At 46.7% G+C, this 12,117-nt stretch overlaps 1 protein-coding gene and 1 pseudogene across 1 annotated transcript; one reads left to right on the top strand and one right to left on the bottom strand.

Moving 5' to 3' along the window:
* Positions 1-7,085: 7,085 nt before the first annotated feature.
* On the bottom strand, positions 7,086-9,160 carry LOC119356545 (annotated as a pseudogene).
* Positions 9,161-9,199: 39 nt separating this feature from the next.
* LOC119356544 (homoserine kinase-like) lies at positions 9,200-10,668 on the top strand. Its single transcript, XM_037623511.1, has one exon. It carries the CDS (start codon positions 9,260-9,262, stop codon positions 10,388-10,390), a length of 1,131 nt encoding a protein of 376 aa, XP_037479408.1. The 5' UTR covers positions 9,200-9,259; the 3' UTR covers positions 10,391-10,668.
* The last annotated feature ends 1,449 nt before the right edge of the window (positions 10,669-12,117 follow it).

The raw sequence follows: 12,117 nt of genomic DNA, 5'->3' as shown, positions 1-12,117 counted from the left end.
CCTCTGTCTCTCCTCCCCCCCAAGTCCTAGTCCAACATGGAAAGGGGGGGTCCTACTCCCGGTGGGAGTAGGACTCCTCCTGGCGCGCCCCTTGCCTGGCCGCACCTCCTCCCCCTTGCTCCTTTATATACAGGGGCAGGGGGCACCCCATAGACACAACAATTGATCATTGATCTCTTAGCCGTGTGCGGTGCCCCCCTCCACCATAATCCTCGATAATATTGTAGCGGTGCTTAGGCGAAGCCCTGCGACGGTAGAACATCAAGATCATCACCACGCCGTCGTGCTGACGGAACTCTTCCCCGACATTCTGCTGGATCGGAGTCCGGGGATCGTCATCGAGCTGAACATGTGCTAGAACTCGGAGGTGTCGTAGTTTCGGTGCTTGATCGGTCGGGCCGTGAAGACGTACGACTACATCAACCATGTTGTGCCAACGCTTCCGCTTTCGGTCTACAAGGGTACGTAGACAACACTCTCCTCTCTCGTTGCTATGCATCACCATGATCTTGCGTGTGCGTAGGAATTTTTTTGAAATGACTATGTTCCCCAACAGTTCTTTGTGTTGGTTGAATAGATGAATCTGAGATTGTGTGATGCATATCGTATAATCATACCCACGGATACTTGATGTGACAATGGAGTATCTAGGTGACATTAGGGTTTTGGTTGATTTGTGTCTTAAGGTGTTATTCTAGTACGAACTCTATGATAGATTGAACGGAAAGAATAGCTTCGTGTTATTTTACTACGGACTCTTGAATAGATCGATCAAAAAGGATAACTTTGAGGTGGTTTCGTACCCTACCATAATCTCTTCGTTTGTTCTCTGCTATTAGTGACTTTGGAGTGACTCTTTGTTGCATGTTGAGGGATAGTTATATGATCCAATTATGTTATTATTGTTGACAGGACTTGCACTAGTGAAAGTATGAACCCTAGGCCTTGTTTCAACACATTGCAATACCGTCTGTGCTCATTTTTATCATTAGTTACCTTGCTGTTTTTATATTTTCAGATTACAAAAACCATTATCTACTATCCATATTGCACTTGTATCACCATCTCTTCGTCGAACTAGTGCACCTATACAATTTACCATTGTATTGGGTGTGTTGGGGACACACGAGACTCTTTGTTATCTGGTGGCAGGGTTGCTTGAGAGAGACCATCTTCATCCTACGCCTCCCACGGATTGATAAACCTTAGGTCATCCACTTGAGGGAAATTTGCTACTGTCCTACAAACCTCTGCACTTGGAGGCCCAACAACGTCTACAAGAAGAAGGTTGTGTAGTATACATCAGAGCAGATGCAGACGTTATGAACGTTTGGCAAGCTCAGTATGATGACTACTTGATAGTTTAGTGCGCCATTCTTTACGGCTTAGAACCGGGACTTCAAAAACATTTTGAACGCCACGGAGCATATGAGATGTTCCAAGAGTTGAAATTAGTTTTTCAGACTCATGCCCATGTCGAAAGGTATGAGACCTTTGACAAGCACTTTGCCTACAAGATGGAGGAGAATAACTCAGCTAGTGAGCATGTGCTCAGAATCACTTGAATCAAGTGGGAGTTAATCTTCCAGATAAGATAGTGATTGACAGAGTTCTCTAGTCACTATCACCAAGTTACTAGAACTTCGTGATGAACTATAATATGCAAGGGATAACAGAAACGATTCTCAAGATCTTCGTGATGCTGAAATCAACGAGGGTAGAAATCAAGAAAAGCATCAAGTGTTGATGGTTGACAAGACCACTAGTTTCAAGAAAAGGGCAAAGGGAAGAAGGGGAACTTCAAGAAGAACGGCAAGCAAGTTGCTGCTCAAGTGAAGAATCCCAAGTCTGGACCTAAGCCTGAGACTAAGTGCTTCTACTGCAAAGGGACTGGTCACTAGAAGCAGAACTGCCCCAAGTATTTGGTGGATAAGAAGGATGGCAAAGTGAACAAAGGTATATTTGATATACATGTTATTGATGTGCACTTTACTAGTGTTTATAGCAACCCCTCGGTATTTGATACTAGTTCAGTAGCTAAGATTAGTAACTCGAAACGGGAGTTGCAGAATGAAAAGAGACTAGTTAAGGGTGAAGTGACGATGTGTGTTGGAAGTGGTTCCAAGATTGATATGATTAGCATCGCACGCTCCCTATACTTTCGGGATTAGTGTTGAACCTAAATAAATGTTATTCAGTGTTTGCGTTAAGCATGAATGTGATTTGATCATGTTTATTGCAATACGGTCATTCATTTAAAGTCAGAGAATATTTATTGTTCTGTTTACATGCATAAAACATTCAATGGTCATACACCAAAGGTGAATGGTTTATTGAATCTCGATCGTAGTGATACACATATTCATAATATTGAAGCCAAAAGATGCAAAGTTAATAATGATAGTGCAACTTATTTGTGGCACTGCCGTTTAGGTCATATTGGTATAAAGCGCATGAAGAAAATCCATGCTGATGGGCTTTTGGAATCACTTGATTATGAATCAGTTGATGCTTGCGAACCATGCCTCATGGGCAAGATGACTAAGACTCCGTTCTCTGGAACAATGGAGCGAGCAACAAACTTGTTGGAAATAATACATACTGATGTATGCAGTCCGATGAGTGTTGATGCTCGCGGCAGGTATCGTTATTTTCTGACCTTCACAGATGATTTGAGAAGATATGGGTATATCTACTTGATGAAACATAAATATGAAACATTTTGAAAAGTTCAAATAATTTCAGAGTGAAGTGGAAAATCATCGTAACAAAAAAAAAGTTTCTGCGACCTGATCGTGGAGGAGAATATTTGAGTTGCGAGTTTGGTCTTCATTTGAAACAATGTGGAATAGTTTCGCAACTCACACCACCTGGAACACCACAATGTAATGATGTGTCTGAATGTCATAATCGTACTTTATTAGATATGGTGCAATCTATGATGTCTCTTACCGAATTACCACTATCGTATTGGGGTTATGCATTAGAGACAGCTGCATTCACGTTAAATAGGGCACCGTCTAAAAGTTCGTTGAGACGACACCATATGAACTGTGGTTAGCAAGAAACCTAAGCCGTTGTTTCTTAAAGTTTGGGGTTGCGATGCTTATGTGAAAAAGTTTCAGCCTGATAAGCTCAAACCCAAATCGGAGAAGTGCGTCTTCATAGGATACCCAAAAGAAACTGTTGGGTACACCTTCTATCACAGACCCGAAGGCAAGATCTTTGTTGCTAAGAATGGATCCTTTCTAGCGCAGGAGTTTTCTCTTGAAAGAAGTGAGTGGGAGGAAAGTAGAACTTGATGGGGTAATTGTACCTTCTCCCGAATTGGAAAGTAGTTCATCACAGAAATCAGTTCCAGTGATTCCTACACCAATTAGTGAGGAAGCTAATGATGATGATCATGAAACTTCAGATCAAGTTACTACCAAACCTCGTAGGTCCGCACCAGAGTGGTACGGTAATCCTGTTCTGGAAGTCATGTTACTGGACCATGATGAACCTACGAACTATGAGGAGGCGATGATGAGCCTAGATTTTGACAGATGGCTTGAGGCCATGAAATCTGAGATAGAATCCATGTATGAGAACAAAGTGTGGACTTTGGTGGACTTGACCGATGATCGGGTTCCCTACGACCAAAGAGATAAAAAACGTAGAAAACTCCGTCTTCGATCTTTTCCTTCTAGAGAGAATAGCTAACCGATGTATGCCTAAACACCGAGTACCTGAAGCACTTAGCACACGATTAGACTAACAAAGGGTTGTCATCATCATCCAAAACACAAAGTAGGGAAATGCCCTTACACTCTGACTATGAGATTATGCAACTCCCGAATATCGGAGGAACACCTTGTGTGCTATCAAACGTCACAATGTAACTTGGTGATTATAAAGATGTTCTACAGGTGTCTCCAATGGTGTTTGTTGAGTTGGCATAGATCGAGATTATGATTTGTCACTCTGTCTGTTGGAGAGGTGTCTCTAGGCCCTCTCGATAATGCACATCACTATAAGCCTTGCAAGCAATGTGACTAATGAGTTAGTTGGGGATGATGCATTACGGAACGAGTAAAGAGACTTGCCCGTAACGAGATTGAACTAGGTATTGAGATACCGACGATCGAATCTCGGGCAAGTAACATACCGATGACAAAGGGAACAACGTATGTTGTTATGCGGTTTGACCGATAAAGATCTTCGTAGAATATGTAGGAACCAATATGAGCATCCAGGTTCCGCTATTGGTTATTGACCGGAGATGAGTCTCGGTCATGTCTACATAAGTTCTCGAACCCGTAGGGTCCGCACGCTTAACGTTCTGTGATGATTTGTATTATGAGTTATGTGATTTGATGACCGAAGTTTGTTCGGAGTCCCAGATGAGATCGGGGACATGACGAGGAGTCTCGAAATGGTCGAGGCGTAAAGATCGATATATTGTAAGGCTATATTCGGACATCGAAAAGGTTTCAAGTGATTCGGGTATTTTTGGAGTACCGGAGAGTTACGGGAATTCATATTGGGCCTTAATGGGCCATACGGAAAGGAGAGAAAAGCCTCAAGGGTGGCCGCGCCCCTTCCCCAAGGACTGGCCCGAATTGGACTAGGGAAAGGGGGTGCCCCCTTCCTTCCTTCTCCTTCTTCCTTCCCTTTTTTCCTATTCCATGTGGGAGGTGTAATCCTACTAGGACTAGCGAGTCCTAGTAGGACTCCACACTTTCGGCGCGCCCTATGAGGGCCGACGGCCTCCTCCCTCCATCCTTTATATACGTGGCCAGGGGCACCCCATAGACACACAAGTTGATCATTGATCTCTTAGCCGTGTGCGGTGCCCCCCTCCATCATAATCCACCTCGGTCATATCGTCGTAGTGCTTAGGCGAAGCCCTGCGCCGATAGCTTCATCATCACCATCATCACGCCGTCGTGCTGACGAAGCTCTCCCTCGACACTCTGCTGGATCATGAGTTCGTGGGACGTCACCGAGCCAAACGTGTGCAGATCGCAGAGGTGCTGTACTTTCGGTGCTAGGATCGGTCGATCGTGAAGACGTACGACTACATCAACTGTGTTGTCATAACGTTTCCGCTTACGGTCTACGAGGGTACGTAGACAACACTCTCCCTCTCGTCTCTATGCATCACCATGATCTTGTGTGTGCGTAGGATTTTTTTTTTGAAATTACCGCGTTCCCCAACACGGCCATCTTTGTTGCTCCAATCAAGGAGGACATCCAGTACCTGCCATCGATGCTCGGCTCATTTGGTGATGTTACTGGCTTGGTCACCAACCGCAACAAAAGTCAGGTGGCACCCATTCTTTGTGCCAACATCGATCTGGACGACATTCTGCAGGCCTTCCCGACGGTACGGGCCACCTTTCCCATGAGATATCTTGGTCTCCCACTTTCGGTTACAAGACTAAAGCGCATCCACTTTCAATACTTAGAAGATAAGGTGGCTGGCAAGCTCCCACCCTGGTCGGCCATGCATGTGGCCACCCCCCGGCCATTGTTTTGGTCATAGACGTCCTTACAGCCAATGCTATAAATCACCTCACTCCTCTGGACCACCCTACTGAAGTAAGGAAAAAACATCAATAGTCTCAGACGCGCCTATCTCTGGGCAGGTTGTGATAAGGTGACGGGAGGCAAGTGTAAGGTTAATTGGGACCTTGTTTGTAAGCCCATAGTTCATGGGGGTCTAGGTGAGCTCAACCTTGAGAAGTTTACTACGGCTTTACGCCCTCGTTGGTTTGTGGTTCGAGTGGGCTGACCCGCCAAAAACATGGGTTTGGATGGGAACACCTTGCTCTGACAAGGATAAGGATCACTTTGCGGCGGCCACTACGATGACCATTGGTGATGGTAAAAAGGCTAAATTCTGGGAATCCTCTTAGCTGAATGATTTTCGACCCAAAGATGTCGCGGCTAAGATCTTCAAGATTTCAAAAAGTAAGGAGTGTGTGGTTAGCAAGGCTCTCGAAAACAATTTTTGGATCCGACATATTAACACTGCACAGGGCCTCACCTTGACAGATTTACAGGAGTTTGCCAACCTTTGGGAGATGGTTGCTGGTGTTACTCTTAGCCAAGATAGGCAAGACACTATTTTTTGGAAATTCACAACCAGCGGAGAGTACTCGGCATCCTCGGCATATTTGGCACAATTTGTGGGGCTTACCTTCAGTACCAACACTTCCATGATCTAGAAGATGTGGGTTCCATTGAAATGCAAATTCTTTGCTTGGTTAATTCTCCAGAACCGAGTTTGGATGGCCGATCGATTGAATCGACGGGGAGGGCTTAATTGCGGCCTTTGCCCCCTTTGCAAGCAAGTTCAAGAGTCTGCTGCCCACCTCCTATTCCAATGTAGATTCATGGTTAGAGTTTGGAATGAGATCACCGCTTGGCTGGGCATCCACGACTACTCGCCAATGTCTTGGCGGAATGAAGATTCGGTTCGAGCTTGGTGGCAAATGACGGTGAGCATGGCTGAGCATAACAGAAAGGCCATTGCTTACACTATGATGCTTGTCTCATGGGACATCTGGAAAGAGCGAAATGCTAGAATTTTTTGCAACACCATGGCTCCATCCACAATCGTCGTCACGAGAATCAAAGGGGAAGCCCATCTTTGGGCACTGGTTGAGGCCAAGCATTTGAGCATTCTTATGTCACGAGAGTAGACTTTTCTTTTTTGCCGCTTTGCGGCATATGTCTAAACCTTCTCCTTAATTAATGAAAATGGCAAGTCTTTTGCCTTGTTTGAAAAAAAAGTAGTATATTTCTTGGTGGCATCGTATGCATGTGGTTTAATTCAGGGTACTAGCACCTCTTTTATCTATTTATTTTGGTGCAATAATTATCTTTCCGTTCCAAATTAGGGGACTAATAATAAATGCATGATCTACGAACACCTCCTCGGTATAAATTTATCATCGTATCTCCATCTTGGCTATTTTAGCAGTTCTTGTATCTATGTTATCAACACATTCCTCCAGTATTTAAATGACCCAAGGAGTAGAGATATAACTAGAAAAACAATAATTGAAGCAGACCACAATTAGAGGGATACCATGAAGAAAGAGATATTCTCAAATTGGAGAATGATGAGATTTTGATTCAATTATATGGCAACTCTGTTTACAAAAATGTCCAGGCAGAAGATCTGATACTATATGCTGCAAACAACGCCGCAACCTAAAATTATCTCTATGGCTGCCCAAAACAATGTGATTTTAACAACAGAAGTAAACTTACAAGTATAATCATCAAAGGAAGTCAATCTTCAATCAACCAAGCAATTCGCCGAGTACCTCTCCAAGGCCAAAGCTACAGTTCTAACTTCTGGCTGCCCAACTGGCTGAGCATGATCGCCATGTCCATACCTGAGTCATCGTCGCCATAGCCATTTCATACGGGCATTTCTTGGAGAAGCCGACCTTGCCAGCCTTCTTCACTTTCCTCATGCAGTTTTTGAACTTCTCATGGCATTTGATACTCATCAGTCCTGATCAATTTACATTTATGCAAAGAAAAAGAACCATGAGATTGAGGATTCAAAGTACAGATCTTCAGATAAACAGCTCGAGCGCAAACTTTCTTTCGCATCACAAGCATCATATATCCGTTGTGTTTCATGCATGCATACATGTCCCAGCGAAACTGGTTACTCATGGTGTAAGATAAACAAAGCAATATAATTATAGGAATGTGGGGGAATGCACTGATTGATCTGGCCGGTCTCATCTTTCATTTGAAGGTAAAAAGAGGTTCCACCCATATGAAGTCCTCGATGCAATTTTGTTCAACAATTGCCCCCCTTGTACCCAAACACCCATGCGACTCTTTAGCTGTACAGTACTCAATGACACATGAAATTTCACAGGGAACTGCAAAGCTGTGAAGACACAGCCGCAATTGACAAATACGGAGTATAATATAAAATTATTGACCAAAAGCTGTGACTTGTCCCAATGCAGTATAACTATAGGATTGTGGAGATGGCATTAATCGATCTGGTGGGTGCCGTATGTCGTTGGAGGTAAAAAAACTGTGACCTATGTCAACCTGATGCAATATTGAGCACCCCCTTGAACCCAAACCGCCTGTCATCTGTTGTTTGGAGGTAAAAAATGTGACCCATGTCAACCTGATGCAATGTTGAACGCCCCCTTGAACCCAAACCGCCTGTCATCTGTCGTTTGGAGATAAAAAACTGTGACCCATGTCAACCTGATGCAATGTTGAACACCGCCTAGAACCCAAACCGCCAATACATATCGCCCAATCCATGCGACGACTCGACAGTACATAACATGTGGAATTTAGAAGGGAATTGGTGGAGAGCATAGCTGTATACTGACAGGAAACGGCTGACCAGAAATCTAACTTGTCCGGTTGTCCCGATGCATTCTGGTGTGCACACCACAAAGCTGTGCAGTTTATCTAGCAAATTAACCACACACAATTTATCACTGAACAACAGATGAGCGAAAACATCAGTTCATACAGGCAATTGTGAACCAAAACTACCACTGCATTGCCATTACTAAATGACAGAGCAGAGTAGAGCAAACAGCAATTGAAAGTCTGAATTCTGAAACTGTCTAGCCAATGCCCATCTTATCAACTGTCAGCACCTTCCGAATTCACATGTCCAAACAATACAGTGCAGCGTATGGTTGTTCATGGCGGCCTGGGTTGACCGATCCAGACGCCATTGTTTCTTTCTGAAGCTAGAAAGGGGATGACGTACCTTTCTTGCCGACGCAGTGGTCGTGGTCGCGGCAGCAGGCGTCGAGGTCGTCGCAGGGCTCCTCCCCCTCGCACCCGCTCCACCCCACGCCGCAGAACTTGCCGTACCGGATCCCCACCGCTGCCACCCATCCCATCCATTCCATGGTCAGAGCATGCTCAGATCAGAAAGAAATCGTCACACTCGATTGACCGGATCCGGGGAGGACGAGGAGGCTCACAGTCGCAGTTGAGCGTCGCGCACGACCGGCTGCACGGCGGCGGCGGCGGCGACGCGGCCGCGGAGCCCCCGGCCAGGAGGAGGAGGACGAGCAGGACGGCAATCGCCATCGCCATCGCCGGTTCGTGGTGGAGATTGTTCTTGGAGCCGCGGTGGTGGCGGGCCACGGCTGTCAGTCACTCTTCAGACTTCTGGTTGTTCCCAAAGGCAAAGCCCAAGCCCAAATCTTTTCCCCAAACCCCACCCACCCACGGGCGCACCGCCCGGCCACCCCCCGCAATGGCGGCGGCGGCGGCGTCTCCGGCCATCGCGCCGTCCTCCTTCCCCTCCACCCGCACGGGACCGCTGCTCTCCTTTCGCGTCTCGAGGAAGCTCAGGGTCTCCGCCGCGGCGGCATCGGCCGACCCGCCCCCGGCCTTCAGGTCCGTCACGGCGTTCGCGCCGGCCACGGTGGCGAACCTGGGGCCGGGTTTCGATTTTCTGGGCTGCGCCGTCGCCGACGCCTCGCTCTCCCTCGGCGACACCGTGACCGCCACGCTCGACCCCACGCTGCCCGCCGGCACGGTCGCCATCTCGGGCATCACCTCCCCGTCCTTCCCGCGCCTCGCCGAACGCCTCTCCCGCGACCCGCTCCGCAACTGCGCCGGCATTGCCGCCGTCGCCGCGCTCAGCGCCCTCGGCGTCCGCTCGCACGGCGTCTCGCTCAGCCTCGCCAAGGGCCTGCCGCTCGGCTCCGGCCTGGGCTCCTCGGCCGCCTCCGCAGCCGCCGCCGCCAAGGCCGTGGACGCGCTCTTCGGCTCGCTGCTCCCCCGCGACGGCCTCGTGCTCGCCGGCCTCGAGTCCGAGAAGGCCGTCAGCGGCTTCCACGCCGACAACATCGCCCCGGCCATCCTCGGGGGCTTCGTCCTCGTGCGGAGCTATGAGCCTTTCCGCCTCGTCCAGCTCCCCTGCCCGCCCGCACTCCACCTCTGCTTCGTCCTCGTCACGCCTGAGTTCGAGGCGCCCACCAGCAGGATGCGCGCCGCCCTGCCCAAGAACGTCGCCCTCAGCCACCACACCCGCAATTCCAGCCAGGCTGCTGCGCTCGTCGCTGCCGTCCTGCAGGGTGACGCCGCCCTCATCGGTTCGGCAATGTCGTCTGACTTCATCGTCGAGCCCACCAGGGCGCCGCTGATTCCCGGCATGGCCGCGGTGAAGGCCGCCGCCCTGGAAGCCGGAGCGCTAGGATGCACCATCAGCGGAGCGGGCCCAACCGCCGTGGCTGTCATCGAGGGAGAGGAGAAGGGGGAGGAGGTCACGCGGAGGATGGTTGACGCCTTCCTTTCAGTGGGGAAACTGAAAGCCGCCGCCACCATCGCGCAGCTTGATAGAGATGGCGCCAGGGTTATCTCCACCTCAAGTTTGGAGTAGGAAGGTACATTGTCTTGCTTGTCTGGTTTGTGTATGTGTATTACACTGACTGAACATGTTGTCGGTGATTTGGTGCGGTAGGTGTTTGGAAGTTCTCCCAAATTAGTGTATTATCACTCGGTTGTCAGTTCTAATTGTTTGTTAAATGTTCTTAATGAGTGGATCGATTTACCATTTAATTTGAAATTGTAATCGTATTATCAATCCCTGACCGAGTGGCACAACTTGTTGGACAGCAGCCTCAAAGCAACATGGCGGTGTATCATTCCCTCTGTTAACATTTTTTTTCTTCCCTGTTTCATGGATAGTTTAAACATTTATGAATCTACTAAACCTGTGCATTTTTTTAGTCGTCCTTGTGTCTACTGTAACCATTTCAACATACTATTTATTAGTGATATTTTAGATTTCTGTTTTGTATTCACTGTGGAAGGAAAGGAGGCACACCTGTCAGATAGGTGTAAAACTGTCCTGTTTTGTATTCACTGTGGAATTGGGTTTAAGACAAAAAATGTTGCAAAAGAAAAATATGTTGGGATAGCAGCAGGTAACTGGAGTTGGGGAAATAAATAAACAATCTGCAAAAGATACCAGAATGTTGGATGGTGTGGAATGCTCAGATACTGACAGTGGAAGCAGTGTCTCCAGTGCTAATAACCAGGGGCTCTGTCAGGATATGCAAGATGATCCTGACAGCTTTGCAGGAGGAATGGGGCTTAGTACACAGGTGATTGCAGAGGTAAACAGAAGACTTGATGAGGAGCAGGAGGCTATAGGATCACAACTGGTTGGAGGTGATTTTGGGGAGGAAAATTCAAATAGAGACCAGAACTTACAAGCAAAAAAAGTGGAGCTTGGAGGTGTGTTGAGAGATTTCAGCCAGGAAAAGGATAATATAGTGGATGAGAATTGGAGGAGGGCTAGCAGGAATGTGACAGATCAGCATGTAATGGAGAAAGCAATGGACAGGGCTAAAGTGAAGAATTTGGAGTTTTCCAATTGGTGAGTCTACTTCCTTAAATTTTCCTACAGTTTTAAATGCTGCACATGAAAAACTATTAAGTTCAGTTGCTACTGCGGGTGTTAAATTAGGTGGAAATGAGAAGGAAATTAAGCAATCTGAGAAGTTTTAAAGAAACTAGAAGAAGCTAGATGCAATTTATTTGAGGCTAGTCCTGGTAAGAGCAGTAAAGATTTGCGTTGTAGTGGCTCTAAGAAAAATAGTTTTAATGTAGCTAGAGGTATGGGGGAGGCTGATAAAGTAAAGTTTCTTAAAGAAACTATTGTAGAACATAATATTTTATTTGTACGTGTGCAGGAAACAAAGAAAACTAGTTATGGTGCTGATTGGTTAATTAATATTAGTGGTAGAAAGAATTTTTCCTGGGTATGTGTTCCATCAGTAGAACTGAGTGGTGGTATTATGTTAGGAGTGGATAGTGATTGTTTTGAAGTACTGGAAGCTGAATCGGGTGATTTTAATGCTAGAATGACAGTTAGAGAGAAAAGCTCTAATAAGAAATGGATTTTAGCTACTGTGTATGGGGCTGCTCATGGTAGAGACAAGGGAGCCTGTTTGGTTGAGCTAGTGCATATTTTTTTATTGTAATGAGCTCCCTCTGTTAGTTGGAGGAGACTTTAATTTGATTAGGAAAATTAGTGATAGCAGTCGGGCTAGGAGATTAAATAAATGGTCTAATCTTTTAGTACTATTATTGAGCGTTGTG

Source organism: Triticum dicoccoides, chromosome 2A (genome assembly GCF_002162155.2).
Source record: "Triticum dicoccoides isolate Atlit2015 ecotype Zavitan chromosome 2A, WEW_v2.0, whole genome shotgun sequence".
Lineage (NCBI taxonomy): Eukaryota > Viridiplantae > Streptophyta > Magnoliopsida > Poales > Poaceae > Triticum > Triticum dicoccoides.
The sequence above is the reverse complement of the archived record's forward strand: the minus strand, read 5'-3'. Positions and strand labels throughout refer to the sequence as shown.